Raw genomic sequence first — 27,321 nt, forward strand, 5'->3', positions numbered from 1 at the left:
TGATGCCAATTTGGGGAGGGGGATTTGAGGGACTGATGCCAATTTGGGGAGGGGGAACCCCAGTTTGGGGAGGGGGATTTGATGGGGGATCCCCACAATTTGGGGAGGGGGATTTGAGGGACTGATGCCAATTTGGGGAGGGGGAACCCCAATTTGGGGAGGGGGGATTTGATGGGGGATCCCCACAAATTGGAGAGGGGGATTTCAGGGATTGATGCCAATTTGGGGAGGGGGGAGCCCCAATTTGGGGAGGGGGGGAGCCCCAATTTGGGGAGGGGGGAGCCACAATTGGGGAGGGGGATTTCAGGGATTGATGCCAATTTGGGGAAATCCCAATTTGGGGAGGGGGAACCCCAATTTGGGGAGGGGGAACCCCAATTTGGGGAGGGGGATTTCAGGGATTGATGCCAATTTGGGGAGGGGGATTTGAGGGACTGATGCCAATTTGGGGAGGAGGAACCCCAATTTGGGGGAGGGGGGATTTGAGGGATTGATGCCAATTTGGGGAAAATCCCAATTTGGGGAGGGGGATTTGATGGGGGATCCCCACAAATTGGGGAGGGGGATTTGAGGGGCGACCCCAAATTGAGGAGGGGGGATTTGAGGGGAAACCCCAATTTGGGGAAGGGGCAACCCCAATTTGGGGAGGGGGATTTGAGGAATGTGGGGAGGGGGGATTTGAGTGGAGACCGCCCTAATTTGGGAAGGGGGAACCCAAATTTGGGGGAGGGGGATTTGAGGGGAGACCCCAAATTGGGGAGGGGGATTTGAGGGGGAGACCCCAAATTGGGGAGGGGGGATTTGAGGGGAGACCCCAAAATTGGGGAGGGGGGATCTCCCCAATTTGGGGAGGGGGGGGAACCCAAATTTGGGGTGGGTGGGATTTGAGGGGAGACTGCAATTGGGGAAGGGGTCTCCCCCTAAATTGGGGGGGGGTCTCCCCTCAGAATCGCCCCCCAATTTGGGGGTGGTCTCCCCCTAAGCCCCCCAATTTGGGGGGTGGTCTCTCCTCTAAATCCCCCCCCAATTTGGGGGTGGTCTCTCCTCTAAATCCCCCCCCAATTTGGGGGTGGTCTCCCCCCAATTTGGGGGTGGTCTCCCCACTCAGCCCCCCAAATTGGGGGTGGTCTCTCCTCTAAATCCCCCAATTTGGGGGTGGTCTCCCCCTAAGCCCCCCAATTTGGGGGGGTGGTCTCTCCTCTAAATCCCCCCCAATTTGGGGGTGGTCTCCCCCCTAAGCCCCCCCAATTTTGGGGTGGTCTCCCCTTTAAATCCCCCCCAATTTTGGGGTGGTCTCCCCTTTAAATCCCCCCAATTTGGGGGGTGGTCTCCCCACTGAGCCCCCCCAATTTGGGGGTGGTCTCTCCTCCAAATCCCCCCAATTTGGGGGTGGTCTCCCCCCAGTTTGGGGGGTGGTCTTCCCACTCAGCCCCCCAAATTGGGGGTGGTCCTCTCCTCTAAATCCCCCCCAGTTTGGGGGGTGGTCTCCCCACTGAGCCCCCCCAAATTGGGGGTGGTCTCTCCTCTAAATCCCCCCCAATTCGGGGGTGGTCTCTCCTCTAAATCCCCCCCCAATTTGGGGGTGGTCTCCCCCCAATTTGGGGGTGGTCTCCCCTCCAAATCCCCCCCAATTTGAGGGTGGTCTCTCCTCCAAATCCCCCCCAATTTTGGGGTGGTCTCCCCCCAATTTGGGGGGTGGTCTCCCCACTGAGCCCCCCCAATTTGGGGGTGGTCTCCCCTCTAAATCCCCCCAAAATGAGGGTGGTCTCCCCTCCAAATCCCCCCCAGTTTGGGGGTGGTCTCCCCCCTAAGCCCCCCAATTTTGGGGTGGTCTCCTCTTCAAATCCCCCCCAAATTGGGGGTGGTCTCTCCTCACAACACCCCAAAATTGGGGGTGGTCTCGTCTCTATGTACCCCCCAAAGTGGGGGTGGTCTCCCCTCAGAATCCCCCCCAAATTGGGGGTGGTCTCCCCTCAGAATCCCCCCCAAATTGGGGGTGGTCTCCCCCTCAGAATCCCCCCCAAATTGGGGGTGGTCTCCCCTCAGAATCCCCCCAATTTTGGGGATGGTCTCCCCCTCCAAATTCCCCCCCAAATTGGGGGGTGCTCTCCCCCATTAAGCCCCCCCCAAACTGAAGTAGTCTCCCCCCAAAAACCCCCCGCAATTTGGGGGGTGCTCTCCCCTCTGAGTCCCCCCCAAACTGAAGTAGTCTCCCCCCCAAATCCCCCCCAAATCGGGGGTGCTCACCCCTCTGAGTCCCCCCCCAAATTGGGGGGTGCTCTCCCCTCTGAGTCCCCCCCCAAAACCCCCCCAATTTGGGGGGTGCTCTCCCCTTAAGCCCCCCCCCAAACTGAAGTAGTCTCCCCCCCAAACCCCCCCAAATCGGGGGTGGTCTCCCCCCCTTAAGCCCCCCCCAAACTGAAGTAGTCTCTCCCCCAAATTGGGGGTGCTCTCCCCTCTGAGGTCCCCCCCCCCCCCCAAATTGAAGTAGTCTCCCCCCCCAAACCCCCCCAATTTGGGGGGTGCTCTCCCCTCTGAGTCCCCCCCAAACTGAAGTAGTCTCCCCCCCCAATTTGGGGGTGCTCTCCCCTCTGAGTCCCCCCCAAAACCCCCCGCAATTTGGGGGGTGCTCTCCCCCCTTAAGCCCCCCCCAAACTGAAGTAGTCTCCCCCCCAAATCCCCCCCAATTTGGGGGTGCTCTCCCCCTCTGAATCCCCCCCCCCCCAAACTGAAGTAGTCTCCCCCCAAATCGGGGGGGTGGTCTCCCCCCTTAAGCCCCCCCCCAAACTGAAGTAGTCTCTCCCCCCAAATTGGGGGTGCTCTCCCCCTCTGAGTCCCCCCCAAACTGAAGTAGTCTCCCCCCAATTTGGGGGTGCTCTCCCCTCTGAGTCCCCCCCAAACTGAAGTAGTCTCCCCCCAAATCCCCCCCCCAATTTGGGGGTGCTCTCCCCTCTGAATCCCCCCCCCCCCAAACTGAAGTAGTCTCCCCCCAAATCGGGGGTGGTCTCCCCCCTTAAGCCCCCCCCAAACTGAAGTAGTCTCCCCCCAATTTGGGGGTGCTCTCCCCTCTGAGTCCCCCCCCCCCCAAACTGAAGTAGTCTCCCCCCCCCCAACCCCCCCCCAATTTGGGGGTGCTCTCCCCTCTGAGTCCCCCCCCCAAAACCCCCCCCAATTTGGGGGTGCTCTCTCCTCCGAGTCCCCCCCCAAACTGAAGTAGTCCTCCCCCCCAAATTGGGGGGTACTCTCCCCTCTGAGTCCCCCCCCCAAAAACCCCCCCCAAATTGGGGGTGCTCTCCCCTCCGGAGTCCCCCCCAAACTGAAGTAGTCTCCCCCCCCAAATTGGGGGGTACTCTCCCCTCTGAGTCCCCCTCCCCAAAAACCCCCCCAAATTGGGGGGTACTCTGCCCCTTTAAGCCCCCCCCCCAAACTGAAGTAGTCTCCCCCCAATTTGGGGGTGCTCTCCCCTCTGAGTCCCCCCCCCAAAACCCCCCCAATTTGGGGGGTGCTCTCCCCTCTGAGTCCCCCCCAAACTGAAGTAGTCTCCCCCATAATTTGGGGGTGCTCTCCCCTCTGCGTCCCCCCCCCAAACTCCCCCCAATTTGGGGGGTAGCTCTCCCCTCTGAGTCCCCCCCAAACTGAAGTAGTCTCCCCCCCAGACCCCCCCAAATTGGGGGTGCTCTCCCCCTCCGAGTCCCCCCCCAAACTGAAGAAGTCTCCCCCCCAAACCGGGGGTGCTCTCTCCCCTTAATCCCCCCCCACAATTTTGGGGGTGCCCCCTCTCCCCCGTTGCCGGGGGGTCTCCCCCCCCCCCCTCCCCACAGCCCCCCCCATGAATGGCGGGCGGTACCATTGAGAACGCACGGATGGGGGGGGGATGGGGGGGGGGTCTCACCCTCTCTCCCCCTCTCCCCCCCTCCCCCCCCCCCACGGGGGGTGGTCCTCTCCCGGGCCCCCCTCACGGACCGCTCCCCCCCCCCCCCCCCGCGGGGGGCCATGGGCCGGCCCGGCGGGCGCGCGGCGGGCGGGGGGTGGGGCGGCCCATTGTTCTTCTGGGGGGGGGGGGGGTGGGGGTTTTCCCAGAGAGAGAAAAGGCGGCGATGGTGGGCGCTGAGGCTGAGGGGAGAGAAGGGGGGGGAGAAGAGATTTTTTTTTTTTTTTTCCGTCTTACCGGAGAAGCATCGGCGGCGTCGGCGGCATCGGGCCGGGCCGGGGGCGGCGGGAGGAGGCGGCAGCGGCCATGTCCGCGCTCGGGGCGGCGGCGGCGGGCGGGGCGAGGGCGGCGGGGGGCCGCCGGGGCGGGCTCGGCCTGTAATGGCGGCGGCGCCTTCCTCCTCCTCTAAAGCCCCCCCACCCCCCACCCCACCTCAGCCGCCTCCTCCTCCTCCTCCTCCTCCTCCTCCTCCCTCCGCCCTCCGCCTTCACGATCACGGAGGTGGCGGGGGGGGGGGGGGAATGGCGGGAGCGCGTGCGCGGCGGGAGGGGAGGGGCGGCACCGTGAGGGGAGCGGCGGGAGCGGCGGGAGGGGCGGGGCTAAAGCGAGGGGGGCGGGGTTGAGGGGGCGGGGCTTGGAGGAGAGCACCGGGAATTTTTGTGGGCGAGGGAAACCGGGAATTTTTTTTTTTTTGTGTGTTGGGGGAACCGGGAATTTCATGGGAAAGAGCGGGGATTTTTGCGGGGGAAAACCGGGGATTTTGAGGCGGAAAACCGGGAATTGTGGGGAGGGAAGGAAGCAAAGACCGGCGGGAACTCTGGGGTGGGGGGGTGAAGGAATGGGAGGGGCCTGGGAGAGCGGGGTTATTGGGGGAGTGGGCGTGGTTTAGGGCGTGGGCCTGGTTAGGGCGGGGGGGCGGAACGAGCGTGATTTTGAGGGGGGACAGGGAGAGGGAATTTGGGGAGGGGGGCTACAAATCTCCTCCTGATCCCCTTCCTTCATTCCCGGGGCAGGAATTTGGGGAGGGGGCGCTGAGAATTTTGGGGAGTGGGGCGGGAATTTGAGCGAGGGGCGGGAAACGTGAGGGGGGGGAAAGGGCGGGAACGGGAGGTTCCGCGCAGGCGCAGTGCGGGGGGCGCCCCCTGGCGGAGGCGGGAAGCGGCGGGGCCTGGCTGAGGGGGGGGGGGGAACGGAACCGGGAACGGAACCGGGAACTGGATCGGAACCGGAATCGGAACCGGAATCGGAACCGGGGGGGGCCTCGGGCCGGCACCGCCATGGTGAGAATCCCTGAGGGCAGCGGACAACCGGGGGGGACACGGGGGACAGCGGGAATGGGAGGGGGCGAAGAAACCGGGGGGGGGGGGGGCCCTCGGGCCTGGAGCGCCGTGAGGGGAGAGGGGAGTGGGGACGGGGGTTCTGAGGGGGAGTTTAATTCGATTTAGTTCTTTTGTGAGAAGATCTTGGGGCGTTTTGAGGATTTTCCCAATTGAGGGTCCTTTTGGAGGGGTTATGATGGGGAAGTTCACCACTTTGGGGTTTTTATGAGGGGATTTTAGGGTTTTCCCGATTTAGGGTCTTCTTGAGGGGGTCTGAGGGGGGTTTCATTTTTTGGGGATTTTATGAGGGGATTTTAGGGTTTTTCCCAATTTAGGGTTTTTCTGAGGGGTCTGGGGGGGGGGGGTTCGCTATGTTTGGGATTTTATGAGGGGATTTTAGGGTTTTTCCCAATTTAGGGTTTTCTGAGGGGTCTGGGGGGGGGGTTCGCTATGTTTGGGATTTTATGAGGGGATATTAGGGTTTTACCCAATTTAGGGTTTTTCTGAGGGAGAGTTTCACTAATTTTACATTTTTATGAGGAGATTTTGGGGTCTTTTGGGGTTTTTTTTCCAATTTAGGGGTCCTTTTTGAGAGGGTCTGAGGGGGGGTTTCCGCTATTTTGGGGGTTTTATGAGGGGATTTTAGCGTTTTTTCCAAATTTAGGGTTTCTCTGAGGGGGGGTTTCACTAATTTTACATTTTTATGAGGAGATTTTGGGGTCTTTTGGGGTTTTTTTTCCAATTTAGGGTCCTTTTTTTGAGAGGGTCTGAGGGGGGTTTCCGCTATTTTGGGGGTTTTATTAGGGGATTTTAGCGTTTTTTCCAAATTTAGGTTTTTCTGAGGAGGGGGTTTCACTAATTTTACATTTTTATGAGGAGATTTTGGGGTCTTTTGGGGGTTTTTTTTCCAATTTAGGGTCCTTTTTGAGAGGGTCTGAGGGGGGGTTTCCGCTATTTTGGGGGTTTTATTAGGGGATTTTAGCGTTTTTTCCAAATTTAGGGTTTCTCTGAGGGGGGGTTCACTAATTTTACATTTTTATGAGGAGATTTTGGGGTCTTTTGGGGGTTTTTCCAATTTAGGGTTTTTCTGAGGGGTCTGGGGGGGTTTCATTTTTTGGGGATTTTATGAGGGGGATTTTAGGGTTTTTCCCAATTAAGAGTTTTTCTGAGGGGGGGTTTCACAATTATTACAATTTCATGAGGAGATTTTGGGGTCATTTTGGGGGTTTTTCCAATTTAGGGTCCTTTTTGAGGGGATCTGAGGGGGGTTTCCACTATTTTGGGGGTTTTTATGAGGGGATTTTAGCGTTTTTCCCAATTTAGGGTCTTCTTGAGGGGTCTGAGGGGGGTTTCTATTTTTGGGGGGATTTTATGAGGGGATTTTAGGGTTTTTCCCATTTTAGGGTTTCTCTGAGGGTGGGGTTTCACTAATTTTACGTTTTTATGAGGAGATTTTGGGCCTTTTGGGGGTTTTTCCCCAATTTAGTGTTTTTTCTGGGGGGTCTGAGGGGGGGGTTCGCTATGTTTGGGGATTTTATGAGGGGATTTTAGGGTTTTTCCCAATTAAGAGTTTTTCTGAGGGGAGGTTTCACTAATTTTAAATTTTTTTGAGGAGATTTTGGGGTCTTTTGGGGGTTTTTCCCCAATTTAGGGTTTTTCTGAGGGGTCTGGGGGGGGGTTCGCTATGTTTGGGATTTTATGAGGGGATATTAGGTTTTTTTCCAATTTAGGGTTTCTCTGAGGGGAGGTTTCACTAATTTTACATTTTTATGAGGAGATTCCTGGTCTTTTGGGGGTTTTTTCCAATTTAGGATCTTTTTGAGGGGTTCTGAGGGTGGGTTTCATTTTTTGGGGATTTTATGAGGGGATATTAGGGTTTTTTCCCGATTTAGGGTTTTTCTGAGGGGGGGTTTCACTAATTTTACATTTTTATGAGATGATTTTGGGTTGTTTTTAGGTTTTTTTCCCAATTTAGGGTCCTTTTTGAGAGGGTCTGAGGGGTTCTGAGATGAAGGTTAATTATTTTAAGTTTTTTATGAGGAGATTTTGAGTTTTTTTCCCATTTAAGGTCTTTTGAAGGGGATTTTGAGGGGTTCTGAGGAGGAGATTAATTTTTTTGGGGTTTTTATGAGGGGATTTTGGGGTTTTCCACAATTTTGGGGATGGAATTTTCTCCATTTCCCCCTGATTTTAACCCTGCCAAAATCCCAATTTTTTGGGGGAATTCCGGAGCAGATCCGCTTCATCCTGATCCAGAACCGGGCTGGGAACCCTCCCTAAATCAGGATAAAATTGGAATTTAAATTCCGATAAAATGGGAATTTCAAGGACAGAATATTCCTGATTTCCCCCCTGATTTTAACCCTCCCAAAATCCCAATTTTTTTGGGGAATTCCGGGGCAGATCCGCTTCATCCTGATCCAGAACCGGGCTGGGAACCCTCCCTAAATCAGGATAAAATTGGAATTTAAATTCCGATCAAATGGGAATTTCAAGCACAGAATTTCCCCATTTCCCCCTGATTTTAACCCTCCCAAAATCCCAATTTTTTTTTTGGGAATTCCGGGGCAGATCCGCTTCATCCTGATCCAGAACCGGGCTGGGAACCCTCCCTAAATCAGGATAAAATTGGAATTTAAATTCCGACAAAATGGGAATTTCAAGGACAGAATTTCCCCATTTCCCCCAAGTTTAAACCCTCCCAAAATCCCAATTTTTTGGGGGAATTCCGGGGCAGATCCGCTTCATCCTGATCCTCCCTAAATCAGGATAAAATTGGAATTTAAATTCCGACAAAATGGGAATTTCAAGGACAGAATTTCCCCATTTCCCCCAAGTTTAAACCCTCCCAAAATCCCAATTTTTTGGGGGAATTCCGGGGCAGATCCGCTTCATCCTGATCCTCCCTAAATCAGGATAAAATTGGAATTTAAATTCCGACAAAATGGGAATTTCAAGGACAGAATTTTTCCATTTCCCCCTGATTTTAACCCTCCCAAAATCCCAATTTTTTTTGGGAATTCCGGGGCAGATCCGCTTCATCCTGATCCTCCCTAAATCAGGATAAAATTGGAATTTAAATTCCGATAAAATGGGAATTTCAAGGGCAGAATTTTCCCCAAGTTTAAACCCTCCCAAAATCCCAATTTTTTTTGGGAATTCCGGGGCAGATCCGCTTCATCCTGATCCAGAACCGGGCTGGGAACCCTCCTCTAATCAGAATAAAATTGGAATATAAATTCCGATCAAATGGGAATTTCAAGGACAGAATATTCCTGATTTCCCCCTGATTTCAACCCTCCCAAAATCCCAATTTTTTTTGGGAATTCCGGGGCAGATCCGCTTCATCCTGATCCAGAACCGGGCTGGGAACCCTCCCTAAATCAGGATAAAATTGGAATTTAAATTCCGACAAAATGGGAATTTCAAGCGCAGAATTTCCCCATTTCCCCCAAGTTTTAACCCTCCCAAAATCCCAATTTTTTTTGGGAATTCCGGGGCAGATCCGCTTCATCCTGATCCAGAACCGGGCTGGGAACCCTCCCTAAATCAGGATAAAATTGGAATTTAAATTCCGACAAAATGGGAATTTCAAGCGCAGAATTTCCCCATTTCCCCCAAGTTTTAACCCTCCCAAAATTCCCAATTTTTTTTGGGAATTCCGGGGCAGATCCGCTTCATCCTGATCCTCCCTAAATCAGGATAAAATTGGAATTTAAATTCTGATCAAATGGGAATTTCAAGGGCAGAATTTCCCCCAAGTTTTAACCCTCCCAAAATCCCAATTTTTTTTTGGGAATTCCGGGGCAGATCCGCTTCATCCTGATCCTCCCTAAATCAGGATAAAATTGGAATTTAAATTCCGACCAAATGGGAATTTCAAGGACAGAATTTTTCCATTTCCCCCTGATTTTAACCCTCCCAAAATCCCAAATTTTTTTTGGGAATTCCGGGGCAGATCCGCTTCATCCTGATCCTCCCTAAATCAGGATAAAATTGGAATTTAAATTCCGACAAAATGGGAATTTCAAGGACAGAATTTTCCCCAAATTTTAACCCTCCCAAAATCCCAATTTTTTTTGGGAATTCCGGGGCAGATCCGCTTCATCCTGATCCAGAACCGGGCTGGGAACCCTCCTTAAATCAGGATAAAATTGGAATTTAAATTCCGACAAAATGGGAATTTCAAGCACAGAATTTCCCCATTTCCCCCAAGTTTTTACCCTCCCAAAATCCCAATTTTTTTTGGGAATTCCGGGGCAGATCCGCTTCATCCTGATCCAGAACCGGGCTGGGAACCCTCCCTAAATCAGGATAAAATTGGAATTTAAATTCCGACAAAATGGGAATTTCAAGCACAGAATTTCCCCATTTCCCCCTGATTTTAACCCTGCCAAAATCCCAATTTTTTTTGGGAATTCCGGGGCAGATCCGCTTCATCCTGATCCAGAACCGGGCTGGGAACCCTCCCTAAATCAGGATAAAATTGGAATTTAAATTCCGACAAAATGGGAATTTCAAGCACAGAATTTCCCCATTTCCCCCTGATTTTAACCCTGCCAAAATCCCAATTTTTTTTTGGGAATTCCGGGGCAGATCCGCTTCATCCTGATCCAGAACCGGGCTGGGAACCCTCCCTAAATCAGGATAAAATTGGAATTTAAATTCCGACAAAATGGGAATTTCAGGGGCAGAATTTTCCCCATTTCCCCCAAGTTTTAACCCTCCCAAAATCCCAATTTTTTTTTGGGAATTCCGGGGCAGATCCGCTTCATCCTGATCCAGAACCGGGCCGGCAAGACCCGCCTGGCCAAGTGGTACATGCAGTTTGATGACGACGAGAAGCAGAAGCTCATCGAGGAGGTGCACGCCGTGGTCACCGTCAGGGACGCCAAGCACACCAATTTCGTCGAGGTAAAAACCCCAAAACCGACGCTTTTCCCCCCAAAATCCGCAGGTTTTACCCCGAAACCAGCTTTACCCACCCCTAAATCAACATTTGCACCCCGAAATCTGCATTTTTTCCCTCATGATCACAAGTTTTTGCCGCAAAATTGCCATTTTTTACCCCAAAATCTCAATTTTTCCCTCATAATCTCAAGTTTTTTGCCCCAAAATCGCCATTTTTTACCCCAAAATCGCCTTTTTTTACCCCAAAATCTCCATTTTTCCCTCATGATCACAAATTTTTGCTGCAAAATCGCCATTTTTACCCCATAATCTCAATTTTTTCCCTCATAATCTCAAGTTTTTGCCCCAAAATCGCCATTTTTACCCCATAATCTCCATTTTTTCCCTCATGATCATAAGTTTTTGCCCCAAAATCTCCATTTCCCCCCCAAAATCTCCATTTTTTCCCTCATAATCACAAGTTTTTAACCCAAAATTGCCATTTTTACCCCAAAATCTCCATTTTTTCCCTCATGATCACAAGCTTTTACCCCAAAATCGCCATTTTTACCACAAAATCTGCATTTTTTCCCCTCATGATCCCAAGTTTTTGCCCCAAAATCGCTATTTTTTACCCCAAAATCTCCATTTTTTCCTCATGATCACAAATTTTTCCCCCAAAATCACCATTTTTTACCCCAAAATCGCCATTTTTTACCCCAAAGTCTCCATTTTTTCCTCATGATCACAAGTTTTTGCCCTAAAATCGCTATTTTTACCCCAAAATCCCAATTTTTTCCTCATAATCTCAAGTTTTTGCCCCAAAAATCGCCATTTTTACCACAAAACCTCCATTTTTTCCCTCATGATCACAAGTTTTTTGTCCCAAAATCGCCATTTTTACCCCAAAATCCCAATTTTTTCCTCATAATCTCAAGTTTTTGCCCCAAAATCGCCATTTTTACCCCAAATCTCCATTTTGTACCCCAAAATAGTCATTTTTTCCCTCATAATCACAAGTTTTTGCCCCAAAATTGCCATTTTTACCCCGAAATCTGCATTTTTTCCCTCATGATCACAAGTTTTTGCCCCAAAATCGCTTTTATCCACCCCAAAATCGCCGTTTTTACTCCAAAATCACCTTTGGTACCCGAAAATTACTCAGTTCCTCCCCTCCCAGTCCATCCCAGTCCATCCCAGTCCATCCCAGTTTATCCCAGTCCCTCCCAGTCCCATCCCAGTCACTCCCAGTTTATCCCAGTCCCTCCCAGTTCCCCCCAGTCCCTCCCAGTCCCTCCCAGTCCCTCCCAGTTTATCCCAATCCCTCCCAGTCCCTCCCAGTCCATCCCAGTCCCTCCCAGTCCCTCCCAGTTTATCCCAATCCCTCCCAGTCCCTCCCAGTCCATCCCAGTCCATCCCAGTCCATCCCAGTTTATCCCAGTCCCTCCCAGTCCCTCCCAGTCCATCCCAGTCCCTCCCAGTCCCTCCCAGTCACTCCCAGTTCCCCCCAGTCCCTCCCAGTTTATCCCAGTCCCATCCCAGTCCATCCCAGTCCCTCCCAGTTTATCCCAGTTTATCCCAGTCCATCCCAGTCCCTCCCAGTTCCCCCCAGTCCCATCCCAGTCCCTCCCAGTTTATCCCAGTTTATCCCAGTCCCTCCCAGTTCCCCCCAGTCCCATCCCAGTCCCTCCCAGTTTATCCCAGTTTATCCCAGTCCCTCCCAGTTCCCCCCAGTCCCATCCCAGTCCCTCCCAGTCCCTCCCAGTTCCCCCCAGTCCCATCCCAGTCCCTCCCAGTCCCTCCCAGTTCCCCCCAGTCCATCCCAGTTTATCCCAGTCCCATTCCAGTCCCATCCCAGTCCCTCCCAGTTTATCCCAGTTTATCCCAGTCCCATCCCAGTCCATCCCAGTCCCTCCCAGTTCAGCCCAGTCCATCCCAGTCAATCCCAGTTCAATCCCAGTCCCTCCCAGTTTATCCCAGTCCCTCCCAGTTTATCCCAGTCCCATCCCAGTCCCATCCCAGTCCCATCCCAGTCCATCCCAGTCCCTCCCAGTTTATCCCAGTCCCTCCCAGTCCCTCCCAGTCCATCCCAGTCCCCTCCCAGTCCCTTCCAGTCCCCTCCCAGTCCATCCCAGTCCCTCCCAGTCCCTCCCAGTTTATCCCAGTCCCTCCCAGTCCATCCCAGTCCCCTCCCAGTCCATCCCAGTCCCATCCCAGTCCCTCCCAGTCCCATCCCAGTCCCTCCCAGTCCCTCCCAGTTTATCCCAGTCCATCCCAGTTTATCCCAGTCCCATCCCAGTCCCTCCCAGTCCCTCCCAGTTTATCCCAGTCCCTCCCAGTCCATCCCAGTCCCCTCCCAGTCCATCCCAGTCCCATCCCAGTCCCTCCCAGTCCCATCCCAGTCACTCCCAGTTTATCCCAGTCCCTCCCAGTCCCTCCCAGTTTATCCCAGTTTATCCCAGTTCCCCCAGTCCCTCCCAGTCCCTCCCAGTTTATCCCAGTTTATCCCAGTTCCCCCAGTCACTCCCAGTTCCCCCCAGTCCCTCCCGGTTTATCCCAGTCCCATCCCAGTTTATCCCAGTCCCTCCCAGTTTATCCAAGTTTATCCCAGTTTATCCCAGTCCCTCCCAGTCCCTCCCAGTTTATCCCAGTTTATCCCAGTCCCTCCCAGTTTATCCCAGTTTATCCCAGTCCCTCCCAGTCCCTCCCAGTCCCTCCCAGTCCCTCCCAGTTTATCCCAGTTCCCCCAGTCACTCCCAGTTCCCCCCAGTTCCGCAATTTCAAGATCATTTACCGCCGCTACGCCGGCCTCTACTTCTGCATCTGCGTGGACGTCACCGACAACAACCTGGCCTACCTGGAGGCCATCCACAACTTCGTGGAGGTGGGCGCCTCGTTAACTCCTTAATTAGCTCCTTAATTAACGCCCCCAGCCCTTCACCAGCCCCGCCCCCCCCGGGGTTAATTGATTGCGGGTGTTAATTAATCGGGACCCCCAGGTGCTCAACGAGTATTTCCACAACGTCTGCGAGCTCGACCTCGTCTTCAACTTCTACAAGGTCTGGGGGGGTTCGTTAATTTGGGGAGGGGTCCTGGGGGATTAATTAATTTGGGGAGGGGTCCTGAGGGGGTTCATTAATTTGGGGAGGGGTCTTGGAAAGATTAATTAATTTGGGGAGGGGTCTTTGATGGTTTGGGGGTCTTAACTTTGTCAAGGTCTTCAACTTCTACAAGGTGTGGGGGGGTTCGTTAATTTGGGGAGGGGTCCTGGGGGGATTAATTAATTTGGGGAGGGGTCCTGAGAGGGTTCATTAATTTGGGGAGGGGTCCTGAGGGGGTTCATTAATTTGGGGAGGGGTCTTGAGGGAATTAATTAATTTGGGGAGGGGTCTTTGATGGTTTGGGGGTCTTAACTTCGTCAAGGTCTTCAACTCGTCTTCAACTTCTACAAGGTCTGGGGGGTTCGTTAATTTGGGGAGGGGGCTTGGGGGGATTAATTAATTTGGGGAGGGGTCCTGAGGGGGTTCATTAATTTGGGGAGGGGTCTTGAGGGAATTAATTAATTTGGGGAGGGGTCTTTGATGGTTTGGGGGTCTTAACTTCGTCAAGGTCTTCAACTCGTCTTCAACTTCTACAAGGCCTGGGGGGTTCGTTAATTTGGGGAGGGGTCCTGGAAGGATTAATTAATTTGGGGAGGGGTCCTGAGGGCGTTCATTAATTTGGGGAGGGGTCTTGGAAAGATTAATTAATTTGGGGAGGGGTCCTGGAAGGATTAATTAATTTGGGGAGGGGTCCTGAGGGGATTAATTAATTTGGGGAGGGGTCCTGAGGGGGTTCATTAATTTGGGGAGGGGTCTTGAGGGAATTAATTAATTTGGGGAGGGGTCTTTGATGGTTAGGGGGTCTTAACTTTGTCAAGGTCTTCAACTTCTACAAGGTGTGGGGGGGTTCGTTAATTTGGGGAGGGGTCTTGGGGGAATTAACTAATTTGGGGAGGGGTCCTGAGAGGGTTCATTAATTTGGGGAGGGGTCCTGAGGGCGTTCATTAATTTGGGGAGGGGTCTCACAATGATTAATTAATTTGGGGAGGGGTCTTTGATGGTTTGGGGGTCTTAACTTTGTCAAGGTCTTCAACTTCTACAAGGTGTGGGGGGGTTCGTTAATTTGGGGAGGGGTCCTGGGGGGATTAATTAATTTGGGGAGGGGTCCTGAGAGGGTTCATTAATTTGGGGAGGGGTCTCACAATGATTAATTAATTTGGGGAGGGGTCTTTGATGGTTTGGGGGGCTTAACTTTGTCAAGGTCTTCAACTTGTTTTCAACTTCTACAAGGTCTGGGGGGGTTCGTTAATTTGGGGAGGGGTCCTGGGGGGATTAATTAATTTGGGGAGGGGTCCTGAGAGGGTTCATTAATTTGGGGAGGGGTCTCACAATGATTAATTAATTTGGGGAGGGGTCTTTGATGGTTTGGGGGGCTTAACTTTGTCAAGGTCTTCAACTTGTTTTCAACTTCTACAAGGTCTGGGGGGGTTCGTTAATTTGGGGAGGGGGCTTGGGGGGATTAATTAATTTGGGGAGGGGTCTTGAGGAGGTTCATTAATTTGGGGAGGGGTCCTGGAAGGATTAATTAATTTGGGGAGGGGTCTTTGATGGTTTGGGGGTCTTAACTTTGTCAAGGTCTTCAACTTCTACAAGGTCTGGGGGGGTTCATTAATTTGGGGAGGGGTCTTGGGGGAATTAATTAATTTAGGGAAGGGTCCTGAGAGGGTTCATTAATTTGGGGAGGGGTCCTGAGGGGGTTCATTAATTTGGGGAGGGGTCTTGGAAAGATTAATTAATTTGGGGAGGGGTCTTTGATGGTTTGGGGGTCTTAACTTTGTCAAGGTCTTCAACTTCTACAAGGTCTGGGGGGGTTCGTTAATTTGGGGAGGGGTCTTGGGGGGATTAATTAATTTGGGGAGGGGTCCTGAGGGCGTTCATTAATTTGGGGAGGGGTCCTGAGGGAATTAATTAATTTGGCGAGGGGTCCTAAGGGGGTTCATTAATTTGGGGAGGGGTCCTGGAAGGATTAATTAACTTGGGGAGGGGTCCTGGGAGGATTAATTAATTTGGGGAGGGGTCTTGGGGGGATTAATTAATTTGGGGAGGGGTCCTGAGGGGGTTCATTAATTTGGGGAGGGGTCCTGAGGGAATTAATTAATTTGGCGAGGGGTCCTGGAAGGATTAATTAATTTGGGGAGGGGTCCTGAAAGAATTAATTAATTTGGTGAGGGGTCCTGGAAGGATTAATTAACTTGGGGAGGGGTCCTGAGGGGATTAATTAATTTGGGGAGGGGTCCTGAGGGCGTTCATTAATTTGGGGAGGGGTCCTGGGGGGATTAATTAATTTGGGGAGGGGTCCTGGGAGGATTAATTAACTTGGGGAGGGGTCCTGGAAGGATTAATTAACTTGGGGAGGGGTCCTGGAAGGATTAATTAACTTGGGGAGGGGTCCTGGGGGGATTAATTAATTTGGGGAGGGGTCCTGAAGGGGTTCATTAATTTGGGGAGGGGTCTCGCTAGGATTAATTAATTTGGGGAGGGGTCCTGGGAGGTTTTGGGGGGGGTCCTCACTCGTGGATGGATTTTGGGGGATTTTGGGGTGATTTTGGGGGATTTGGGGCCATTTTTGGGGGGATTTTGGCCGATTTTGGGGTTTCTTTGTTGATTTTTGGGGTGATTTTGGCCGATTTTGGGTGATTTGGGGCCATTTTTGGGGGGATTTTGGCTGAATTTGGGGGGATTTTGGGGTTTTTTTTGTTGATTTTGGGCCATTTTTTGGGGGATTTTGGGAGGATGTTGGCTGAATTTGGGCTGAATTTGGCTGATTTGGGGTTTTTTGTTGATTTTGGGGGCATTTTGGCCGATTTTGGGGTTTTTTTTTGATTTTGGGGTGATTTTGGGCCATTTTTTGGGGGGATGTTGGCTGAATTTGGGGAGATTTTGGCTGATTTGGGTTTTTTTTGGTGATTTTGGGGTGATTTTGGGTGATTTGGGGCCATTTTTGGGGGGATTTTGGGTGATTTAGGCCGATTTTGGGCCATTTTTTGGGGGGATTTTGGGGGGATGTTGGCTGATTTTGGGGGGATTTTGGCTGATTTGGGGTTTTTTTGGTGATTTTGGGGTGATTTTGGGTGATTTGGGGCCACTTTTTGGGGGATTTTGGCTGATTTTGGGGTTTTTTTGTTGATTTTTGGGGTGATTTTGGGCCATTTTTGGGTGATTTTAGCTGATTTCAGGGAGATTTTGGCTGATTTTGGGGTGACTTTAGCTGAACTAGGGTTGATTTTAGCTGATTTTTGGGGGGATTTTGGGGTGATTTTGGGTGATTTGGGGCCATTTTTGGGGGGATTTTGGCCGATTTTGGGGTTTTTTTGTTGATTTTGGGGTGATTTTAGCTGATTTTTTGGGGGGATTTTGGCTGAATTTGGGGTGATTTTGGCCAATTTTGGGGGATTTTTGGCCATTTTCGGGGGATTTTTGGGGGATTTTGGCTGATTTGGGCTGATTTTGGGTCATTTTTGTGCATTTTTGGGGTCATTTTGGCCATTTTTGCTGATTTTGGGGTGAATTTTCTGTTTTTTTGCCATTTTTTTGCTGATTTTTGCTGATTTTGGGGGTTTTTTGGGTATTTTAGGCGCACACAGTGGTGGATGAGATGTTCCTGCCTGGGTTTTGGGCTGATTTTGGGTCATTTCTGTGCATTTTTGGGGTCATTTTGGCCATTTTTGCTGATTTTGGGGTGAATTTTGCTGTTTTTTGCAGATTTTTGGCCGATTTTTGCTGATTTTGGGGTGTTTTTGCTGTTTTTAGGTGCACACAGTGGAGGATGAGATGTTCCTGCCTGGGTTTTGGGCTGATTTGGGCTGATTTTGGGTCATTTTTGTGCAATTTTGGGGTCATTTTGGCCATTTTTGCTGATTTTGGGGTGAATTTTGCTGGTTTTTTTGCTGTTTTTTGCAGATTTTTTGCTGATTTTACCCGATTTTGGGGTTTTTTTTGCTGTTTTTAGGTGTACACAGTGGTGGATGAGATGTTCCTGCCTGGGTTTTGGGCTGATTTTGGGTCATTTTTGTGCATTTTTGGGGTCATTTTGGCCATTTTTGCTGATTTTGGGGTGGTTTTTGCTGTTTTTTGCTGATTTTTGCTGTTTTTTTTGCTGATTTTACCCGATTTTGGGGTTTTTTTTTGCTGTTTTTAGGTGTACACAGTGGTGGATGAGATGTTCCTGGCCGGCGAGATCCGTGAGACGAGCCAGACCAAGGTGCTGAAGCAGCTGCTGATGCTGCAGTCCCTGGAATGACCCAAAACCCCCCAAAATCCCCCCAAAAATCCCCCCAAAAATCCCAAAATCCTCCCCAAAACCGGGGCCCCTCCCCCCCCCCATCAGTGTTATCGTGGTGTGTAAAAAATGTGAATTTCTGTGCATTAAAGTGACCAAAAGGTGACCAAAAACGGGATTGAACGGGTGAAAAATGAGCAAAAATGGGGAAAAGTGAGGGGGAAATGAGCAAAAATGGGATAAAAATGGGTAAAAATGAGCAAAAATGGGATAAAAATGAGGAAAAATGGGATAAAAATGAGCAAAAATGGGATAAGGTGAAATAAAAATGAGCAAAAATGGGGAAAAGTGAGGGGGGAAATGAGCAAAAATGGGATAAAAATGAGGAAAAATGGGTAAAAATGAGCAAAAATGGGATAAAAATGAGCAAAAATGGGATAAAGTGAGGGGGAAATGAGCAAAAATGGGATAAAAATGAGGAAAAATGGGATAATGTGAAATAAAAATTAGCAAAAATGGGAAAAAGTGAGGGGAAAATGAGCAAAAATGGGATAAAAATGAGGAAAAATGAGCAAAAATGGGATAAAAATGACAAAAATGGGTAAAAATGACAGAAAATGGGATAAAAATGAGCAAAATGGGATAAAAATGAGGAAAAATGGGTAAAAATGAGCAAAAATGGGATAAAAATGAGGAAAAATGGGTAAAAATGAGGAAAAATGGGATAAAAATGACAAAAAATGGGATAAAAATGAGGAAAATGGTATAAAAATGAGAAAAAATGGGATAATGTGAATTAAAACTGAGCAAAAATTGGAAAATGTGAGGGGAAAATGAGTAAAAATGGGATAAAAATGAGGAAAAATGGGTAAATATGAGGAAAAATGGGTAAAAATGAGGAAAATGGGATAATGTGAATTAAAAATAAGCAAAAATGGGAAAAAGTGAGGGGAAAATGAGCAAAAATGGGATAAAAATGGGTAAAAATGAGCAAAAATGGGATAAAAATGAGCAAAATGGGATAAAAATGAGCAAAAATGGGATAAAAATGAGCAAAATGGGATAAAAATGAGCAAAAATGGGATAAAAATGAGGAAAAATGGGATCAAAATGAGGAAAAATGGGATAATGTGAAATAAAAATGAGCAAAAATGGGAAAAAGTGAGGGGGAAATGAGCAAAAATGGGATAAAAATGACAAAAAATGGGATAAAAATGACAGAAAATGGGATAAAAATGACCAAAATGAGAAAAAATGAGGAAAAATGGGATAAAAATGAGGAAAATAGAAAAAAATTGAGAAAAAAATGGGATAAAAATGAGCAAAAATTGGATAAAAATGACCAAAAATGGGACAAAAATGACAGAAAATGGAATAAAAATTAGGAAAAATGGGATAAAAATCACAAGAAATGGAATAAAAATGACAAAAAATGGAAGAAAAATGAGAAAAAATGGGATAAAAATGAGCAAAAATGGGATAAAAATGAGGAAAAATGACCAAAGTTGGCACAGGGACCCCAAAGGTGGCACAGGGACCCCAGGGGTGGCACTGGGACCCCAAAGGTGGCACAGGGACACGAGGGGTGGCACAGGGACCCCAGGGATGGCACAGGGACCCCAAAGGTGGCACAGGGACCCCGAGGGTGGCACAGGGACCCCAGGGGTGGCACTGGGACCCTGGAGGTGGCACAGGGACCCCAAATGTGGCACAGGGACCCCAAAGGTGGCACAGGGACCCCAAAGGTGGCACAGGGACCCCAGGGGTGGCACAGGGACCCCAGGGGTGGCACTGGGACCCCAGGGGTGGCACAGGGACCCCAAAGGTGGCACTGGGACCCCAAAGGTGGCACAGGGACCCCAGGGGTGGCACAGGGACCCCAAAGGTGGCACAGGGACCCCAGGGGTGGCACAGGGACCCCAGGGGTGGCACTGGGACCCCAAAGGTGGCACAGGGATCCCAAGGGTGGCACAGGGATCGCAAGGGTGGCACAGGGACCCCAAAGGTGGCACTGGGACCCCAGGGGTGGCACAGGGACCCCAAAGGTGGCACTGGGACCCCAAAGGTGGCACAGGGACCCCAGGGGTGGCACAGGGACCCCAAAGGTGGCACAGGGACCCCAAGGGTGGCACAGGGACCCCAGGGGTGGCACAGGGACCCCAGAGGTGGCACTGGGACCCCAGGGGTGGCACAGGGACCCCAAAGGTGGCACTGGGACCCCAAAGGTGGCACAGGGACCCCAGGGGTGGCACAGGGACCCCAAAGGTGGCACAGGGACCCCAGGGGTGGCACAGGGACCCCAGGGGTGGCACTGGGACCCCAAAGGTGGCACAGGGATCCCAAGGGTGGCACAGGGATCGCAAGGGTGGCACAGGGACCCCAAAGGTGGCACTGGGACCCCAGGGGTGGCACAGGGACCCCAAAGGTGGCACTGGGACCCCAAAGGTGGCACAGGGACCCCAGGGGTGGCACAGGGACCCCAAAGGTGGCACAGGGACCCCAGGGGTGGCACAGGGACCCCAGGGGTGGCACTGGGACCCCAGGGGTGGCACAGGGACCCCAAAGGTGGCACTGGGACCCCAAAGGTGGCACAGGGACCCCAGGGGTGGCACAGGGACCCCAAAGGTGGCACAGGGACCCCAGGGGTGGCACAGGGACCCCAGGGGTGGCACTGGGACCCCAAAGGTGGCACAGGGATCCCAAGGGTGGCACAGGGATCGCAAGGGTGGCACAGGGACCCCAAAGGTGGCACTGGGACCCCAGGGGTGGCACAGGGACCCCAAAGGTGGCACTGGGACCCCAAAGGTGGCACAGGGACCCCAGGGGTGGCACAGGGACCCCAAAGGTGGCACAGGGACCCCAGGGGTGGCACAGGGACCCCAAAGGTGGCACTGGGACCCCAAAGGTGGCACAGGGACCCCAGGGGTGGCACAGGGACCCCAAAGGTGGCACAGGGACCCCAGGGGTGGCACAGGGACCCCAGGGGTGGCACTGGGACCCCAAAGGTGGCACAGGGATCCCAAGGGTGGCACAGGGATCGCAAGGGTGGCACAGGGACCCCAAAGGTGGCACTGGGACCCCAGGGGTGGCACAGGGACCCCAAAGGTGATGCCAAGGGTGGCACAAGCGTCACCGTGATGTTTTATTGCCCACGTCCTGTGCCAACCTCCTGACCTCGGGGTTGGGGCACTCGAGGGGGCTCTCGATGGCCCCGGGGTGGCACAGGGACCCCAGAGGTGGCACAGGGACCCCAAAGGTGGCACAGGGACCCCAAAGGTGGCACTGGGACCCCAGGGGTGGCACAGGGACCCCAGGGGTGGCACTGGGACCCCAGGGGTGGCACTGGGACCCCAGAGGTGGCACTGGGACCCCAGGATGGCACTGGGACCCCAAAGGTGGCACTGGGACCCCAAGGGTGGCACTGGGACCCTAGGGGTGGCACAGGGACCCCAGGGGTGGCACTGGGACCCCAAGGGTGGCACTGGGACCCCAGGGGTGGCACAGGGACCCCAGGGGTGGCACTGGGACCCCAAAGGTGGCACAGGGACCCCAGGGGTGGCACTGGGACCCCAGGGGTGGCACTGGGACCCCAAAGATGATGCCAAGGGTGGCACGAGCGTCACCGCGAGGTTTTATTGCCCACGTCCTGTGCCAACCTCCTGACCTCGGGGTTGGGGTACTCGGGGCTCTCGATGGCGCCGGGCCCGAATTTGAGCTCCAGGAAGCCCCGGGGGTCGTTGGGGGCTTTGGCCAGCACGCCGGCGAAGGGCACCGTGCCCAGGGGCACCAGGAAGCGCTCGGGGAACTCCACGTCCTGCCGGTGGCCCAGCCACGTGTCCTTGGTCATGAGGCCCGCGCCGGGCCGCGCGTAGAACGGCCACAGGTCCACGTGCAGCCGGTTGATCCGGCTGAAATGGACGCGGAAAAATTCCCCTTCGGCCGCCTTCTCCCAGAGAAAGCCCTGCGGGTCCTCCACCGGCCGGCCGGTGGCCGCCACGGCCGCCAGCCAGCGGCACTTGGGCACGTCGTCGCGGTAGAGCCCCACGTCCACGTCGTAGTCCCAGGGGATGACGTCCCCGAGGCGGACGGCGCCCAGGAGGGAGCCGCCCTCCAGCCAGTGCCGCACGCCGGCCGCCTCCAGCTGGGCCAGCACGTGGCGGGCGGTGGCTCGCAGCGCCCGCAGGCAGCAGGGCGGCGTCCAGCGCCCGGCCAGCAGGTACTCGGGGCTCTGCGCCCGCACCGTGCCGAAGCAGCGCGGCGTGTCCTTGTCGCAGCCGTGCCAGCGCCGGGCGCCGTCCGGCAGCACCTCCAGCTTGACGCCGAACTGCTCCAGCAGCGCCCGGCGCCGCGCCTCCGACACGCCGCGGGCTCGCCGCTGCGCGTGGGGCGACGGGGGCGGCCGCGGCGCCAGCGGGAACGCGGCCGGCAGCAGCAGGAGCCGCCAGCCCCGCGCGGCCGCCTGGAGGGACAGCGAGGTGGCCACCGGGCGGGTCAGCGGGAAGGGCAGTGAGAAGAGGTCGCGCGTGCGGAGCAGCAGCACGGCCGGGGCTCCGTCCAGCGCCCCGCAGAGCTCGCCGCGCCCGTCGCCGCGCCCGTCGCCCTGCCCGTCGGCGTAGCTGTACCGCGCCGTCCACGCCTTGACGTCCACCTCCAACGCCAAACACCGCGGCCGCCGCCGCCCCACGGCCGCCGCCACCACCTTGGTGGCGCCGTCCGAGGCGGCTTCCAGGACGTCCCTCATGCGCCGCAGCAGGCCGGGCGCGGCGCGGGCGCCGTCCGGCACCAAGGCCACGTGGCGCGTCCGCACGGCCAGCTCCGGCCGCAGCGGCGGCCGGTGAGGCTCCGGCCGCAGGGACAGCACGGCGACGCCGGCGGGGAGCGGCACGGGCGGGTACGGGGACACGTCGGCGGCCACCAGGACGGGGACGCCGGGCAGGGCGGCGAAGGAGCGGGCGGTGGCGGCCACGTCGTGCTCGGGGCCGTCGAAGTCGCGGAGGATGACGGTGACGCCGGGGACGCCCTCGGCGACGGCGGCGGGGACGCGCCGGGGACGGCGGCACGGAGGGGACGCGCCGGGGAGCAGGCGCGAGAAGAGCAGCAGCAGGAGGTTGAGGGCGATGGCGGCGGCCAGGGCGGCCTGGCAGGGGGTGATTCTCATGGTGTCGGTTAATTAGCTCCTTAATTAGGCGGTTAATTCGTTGGTTAATTGGAGGGGTGATTGATTAATTGGGAGGCGGTGCCGTAGTCGGGTCGGTGGCGGCGATGCCAGCGGTGACCACGCGGTGGCGCTGTGGAGGGGGGGGGAAATGTTAATGAGGCGTTAATTAATTCCCGATAATTAGAGGAATTAGAGGCGCATGGACGCCCAAATTCCCTATGACACCGCCAAAGAGCACCCCGAAAAAAACCTAAAATCCCCTACAACCCCCTAAAAAACCCAAAAAAATGGCCTAAACGGCCCCAAATTGCCTCTAACTTTCCAAAGATCCCCCAAAAACGCCATAAAACCCCCCAAAATCCCTTCTAACCCCCCAAAAATCCCCTAAAACCCCCCAAAATCCCTTCTAACCCCCAAAAATCCCCTAAAACCCCCCAAAATCCCTTCTAACCACCCGAAAATCCCCTAAAACCCCCCAAAATCCCTTCTAACCCCCCCCAAAATCCCCTAAAACCCTCCGAAGACCTCCCAAAAATCCCTTCTAACCCCCCAAAAATCCCCTAAAACCCCTCAAAATCCCTTCTAACCCCCCCCAAAAAACACAAAAATCCCCTAAAACCCCCCAAAATCCCTTCTAACCCCCCCAAAAAACCCCCTAAAATCCCTTCTAACCCCCCCAAAAAACCAAAAAATCCCCTAAAACCCCCCGGAATCCCCTCTAACCCCCCTAAAGACCCCCGAAACACCCCAAAAATCCCCTCAAACCCCTTCTACCCTCCCCAAAAAACCCCAAAAATCCCCTAAAATCCCTTCTAACCCCCAAAAATCCCCTAAAACCCCCCAAAATCCCTTCTAACCCCCCCAAAAAAACCCAAAGATCCCCTAAAACGCCCCGAATCCCCTCTAACCCCCATTAACCCTCCGAAGACCTCCCAAAAATCCCCTAAAACCCCCCAAAATCCCTTCTAACCCCCCAAAACTCCCCTAAAACCCCTCAAAATCCCTTCTAACCCCCCCAAAAAACACAAAAATCCCCTAAAACCCCTCAAAATCCCTTCTAACCCCCCCAAAAAACACAAAAATCCCCTAAAACCCCCCAAAATCCCTTCTCACCCCCCCAAAAATCCCCTAAAACCCCTCAAAATCCCTTCTAACCCCCCCAAAAAACACAAAAATCCCCTAAAACCCCCCAAAATCCCTTCTAACCCCCTAAAGACCCCCAAAATGCCCTAAAACCCCTCAAAATCCCTTCTAACCCCCCAAAAAAACACAAAAATGCCCTAAAACCCCCCAAAATCCCTTCTAACCCCCCCAAAATCCCCTAAAACCCCCCAAGAAACCCCAAAATTCCCCCCACCGCCCCCCCCACGGTTGCCACGGCAACGGCGCCTCCCCTTGGCCCCGCCCCTTCCCCTTGTCCCCGCCCCTTCCCCCGGCGGCCCCGCCCCTTCCCCCTTGGCCCCGCCCCCTTTCCGGCTCCCTTTGTGGCAGGAAGCCGCTGCCGCCCGTGGCTCCCTTTGTGGCAGCCGCCATGGCGGCCGAGCGGGCTCCGCCGGCCCGGGCCCAACCTCCGCCCCCCGGCCCCGCTCCGGGCCCCGCTCCGGGCCCCGAGCCCGCGGCACGAACCGGCCTGAGCCTGCCGGGCATCCTGCACTTCATCCAGCACGAGTGGGCGCGGTTCGAGGCGGAGAAAGGGCGCTGGGAAGCGGAGAGGGCCGAGCTGCAGGTAATGGCGGCGGCGCTGCCGTGGTGAGGGGAGGGACGGTGAGGGGACACCGGGGGTCACCGGGGCACAGCGGCGGACAGCGGCGGACAGCGGGGGTCACCGGGGCGGGGTGGCCGCCGCCGGCGCCATCTTGGGAGGAAATGGCGGCCGGGGCGGCGGGGAGGGGGTGGGGACACCGGGAGGGGGCGGGAGCGGCGGACGGGGGCACCGGGATGGGCACTGGGAGTACTGGGGATACTGGGGATACTGGGGATACTGGGATGGGTACTGGGAGGGGGTGGGGACACCGGGAGGGGGCGGGAGCGGCGGACGGGGGCACCGGGATGGGCACTGGGAGTACTGGGGATACTGGGGATACTGGGGGATACTGGGGATACTGGGGATACTGGGGATACTGGGATGGGCACTGGGAGGGGGTGGGGACACCGGGAGGGGGCGGGGGAGGGCACCGGGACACGGCGGGAGCGGCGAACGGGGGCACCGGGGTGGGCACTGGGATGGGCACTGGGGATACTGGGGATACTGGGATGGGCACTGGGGATACTGGGGATACTGGGGATACTGGGATGGGCACTGGGAGGGGGTGGGGGAAACCGGGAGGGGGCGGGGGAGGGCACCGGGACACGGCGGGAGCGGCGAACGGGGGCACCGGGGTGGGCACTGGGCATACTGGGGATACTGGGATGGGCACTGGGGATACTGGGGATACTGGGGATACTGGGATGGGCACTGGGGATACTGGGGATACTGGGGATACTGGGATGGGCGCTGGGAGTACTGGGGATACTGGGGATACTGGGATGGGCACTGGGGATACTGGGGATACTGGGATGGGCACTGGGGATACTGGGGATACTGGGGATACTGGGATGGGCACTGGGGATACTGGGGATACTGGGGATACTGGGATGGGCGCTGGGAGTACTGGGGATACTGGGGATACTGGGATGGGCACTGGGGATACTGGGGATACTGGGGTGGGCACTGGGGATACTGGGGATACTGGGGTGGGCACTGGGGATACTGGGGATACTGGGATGGGCACTGGGGATACTGGGGATACTGGGGATACTGGGATGGGCACTGGGGATACTGGGGATACTGGGGATACTGGGATGGGCACTGGGGGTACTGGGGATACTGGGGGTACTGGGGTGGGCACTGGGATGGGCCCTGGGTGACCTCCCTGTCCTCCCGAGGGCTGGGGACGCTCCCTGGGTGTCCCTGGGTGTCCCTGTCACCCCCTGATGTCCCTTTGGTGTCCCCAAGGACCCTGGGTGTCCCCAAGGGTCCCCAATGTCCCCAAGGCTCCCTGATGTCCCCAAGTGTCCCCAAGGGTCCCTGGGTGTCCCTGATGTCCCCGATGTCCCTTTGGTGTCCCCAAGGGTCCCCAATGTCCCTGGGTGTCCCTGTCACCCCCTGATGTCCCCGATGTCCCTTTGGTGTCCCCAAGGCGCAGGTGGCGTTCCTGCAGGGCGAGCGCCAGGGCCAGGAGAGCCTCGGGGACCCTGAGTGTCCCCAAGGGTCCCCAATGTCCCCAAGTGTCCCCAAGGCTCCCTGGGTGTCCCTGTGTGTCCCTGTCACCCCCTGATGTCCCCAATGTCCCCAAGGTGGAGGTGGCATTCCTGCAGGGCGAGCGCCAGGGCCAGGAGAGCCTCGGGGACCCTGATGTCCCCAAGGGTCCCCAATGTCCCCAATGTCCCCAAGCACCCTGAGTGTCCCCAATGTCCCCAAGGACCCTGATGTCCCCAAGGGTCCCCAATGTCCCCAAGGACCCTGAGTGTCCCCAAGGCTCCCTGGGTGTCCCCGAGTGTCCCTGTCACCCCCTGATGTCCCCAATGTCCCTTTGGTGTCCCCAAGGCGCAGGTGGCGTTCCTGCAGGGCGAGCGCCAGGGCCAGGAGAGCCTCGGGGACCCTGATGTCCCCAAGTGTCCCCAAGGACCCTGAGTGTCCCCAAGGCTCCCTGGGTGTCCCTGTGTGTCCCTGTCACCCCCTGACGTCCCCGATGTCCCCAAGGTGGAGGTGGCATTCCTGCAGGGCGAGCGCCAGGGCCAGGAGAGCCTCGGGGACCCTGAGTGTCCCCAAGGGTCCCCAAGGACCCTGAGTGTCCCCAAGGGTCCCTGGGTGTCCCCGAGTGTCCCTGTCACCCCCTGATGTCCCCAATGTCCCTTTGGTGTCCCCAAGGCGCAGGTGGCGTTCCTGCAGGGCGAGTGCCGGGGCCAGGAGAGCCTCGGGGACCCTGATGTCCCCAATGTCCCCAATGTCCCCAAGGACCCTGATGTCCCCAAGTGTCCCCAATGTCCCCAAGGACCCTGAGTGTCCCCAAGGACCCCGAGTGTCCCCAAGGACTCTGAGTGTCCCCAAGGATCCCCAATGTCCCCAAGGACCCTGAGTGTCCCCAAGGGTCCCCAATGTCCCCAAGGCTCCCTGGGTGTCCCCAAGGGTCTCTGGGTGTCCCTGGGTGTCCCTGGGTGTCCCTGATGTCCCCAATGTCCCTTTGGTGTCCCCAAGGCGCAGGTGGCGTTCCTGCAGGGCGAGCGCCAGGGCCAGGAGAGCCTCGGGGACCCTGAGTGTCCCCAAGGGTCACCAAGGACCCTGAGTGTCCCCAAGGGTCACCAAGGACCCTGAGTGTCCCCAAGTGTCCCCAAGGCTCCCTGGGTGTCCCCGAGTGTCCCTGTCACCCCCTGATGTCCCCGATGTCCCTTTGGTGTCCCCAAGGCGCAGGTGGCGTTCCTGCAGGGCGAGCGCCAGGGCCAGGAGAGCCTCGGGGACCCTGATGTCCCCAAGGGTCCTCAATGTCCCCAAGGACCCTGAGTGTCCCCAAGGGTCCCCAATGTCCCCAATGTCCCCAAGGACCCTGATGTCCCCAAGGGTCCCTGTCACCCCCTGATGTCCCCGATGTCCCTTTGGTGTCCCCAAGGCGCAGGTGGCGTTCCTGCAGGGCGAGCGCCAGGGCCAGGAGAGCCTCGGGGACCCT

General features: G+C 55.1%; 3 protein-coding genes across 3 annotated transcripts; 2 read left to right on the plus strand and 1 right to left on the minus strand.

The window, feature by feature from the left end:
* Positions 1-5,047: 5,047 nt before the first annotated feature.
* Positions 5,048-17,633, plus strand: AP2S1 (adaptor related protein complex 2 subunit sigma 1). Its single transcript, XM_068178960.1, has 5 exons — positions 5,048-5,211; positions 10,015-10,164; positions 12,911-13,024; positions 13,140-13,199; positions 17,380-17,633. The coding sequence occupies exons 1-5, from the start codon at positions 5,209-5,211 to the stop codon at positions 17,479-17,481; spliced, it is 429 nt and encodes a 142-aa protein (XP_068035061.1). The 5' UTR covers positions 5,048-5,208; the 3' UTR covers positions 17,482-17,633.
* Positions 17,634-21,078: 3,445 nt separating this feature from the next.
* Positions 21,079-24,407, minus strand: LOC137467455 (ribitol 5-phosphate transferase FKRP-like). Its single transcript, XM_068178953.1, has 2 exons — positions 24,245-24,407; positions 21,079-22,748 (listed from the first exon to the last, which is right to left on the minus strand). The coding sequence occupies exon 2, from the start codon at positions 22,616-22,618 to the stop codon at positions 21,080-21,082; it is 1,539 nt and encodes a 512-aa protein (XP_068035054.1). The 5' UTR covers positions 22,619-22,748; positions 24,245-24,407; the 3' UTR covers position 21,079.
* LOC137467456 (striatin-4-like) lies at positions 24,056-25,950 on the plus strand. Its single transcript, XM_068178954.1, has 2 exons — positions 24,056-24,344; positions 25,798-25,950. Exons 1-2 carry the CDS (start codon positions 24,150-24,152, stop codon positions 25,933-25,935), a joined length of 333 nt encoding a protein of 110 aa, XP_068035055.1. The 5' UTR covers positions 24,056-24,149; the 3' UTR covers positions 25,936-25,950.
* Positions 25,951-27,321: the final 1,371 nt, after the last annotated feature.

Source organism: Anomalospiza imberbis, unplaced genomic scaffold, assembly GCF_031753505.1.
Source record: "Anomalospiza imberbis isolate Cuckoo-Finch-1a 21T00152 unplaced genomic scaffold, ASM3175350v1 scaffold_642, whole genome shotgun sequence".
Lineage (NCBI taxonomy): Eukaryota > Metazoa > Chordata > Aves > Passeriformes > Viduidae > Anomalospiza > Anomalospiza imberbis.

What these genes read in the sequence shown, in the direction of transcription:
- LOC137467456 (XM_068178954.1), top strand. Translation starts at nt 24,150, where the DNA reads ATGGCGGCCGAGCGGGCTCCGCCGGCCCGGGCCCAACCTCCGCCCCCC. An exon ending in CGGAGAGGGCCGAGCTGCAG is followed by an intron (nt 24,345 to 25,797) that starts GTAATGGCGGCG and finishes GGTGTCCCCAAG; the next exon opens with GCGCAGGTGGCGTTCCTGCA.
- LOC137467455 (XM_068178953.1), bottom strand. Translation starts at nt 22,618, where the DNA reads ATGAGAATCACCCCCTGCCAGGCCGCCCTGGCCGCCGCCATCGCCCTC.
- AP2S1 (XM_068178960.1), top strand. An exon ending in AGCACACCAATTTCGTCGAG is followed by an intron (nt 10,165 to 12,910) that starts GTAAAAACCCCA and finishes AGTTCCCCCCAG; the next exon opens with TTCCGCAATTTCAAGATCAT. An exon ending in CCATCCACAACTTCGTGGAG is followed by an intron (nt 13,025 to 13,139) that starts GTGGGCGCCTCG and finishes CGGGACCCCCAG; the next exon opens with GTGCTCAACGAGTATTTCCA.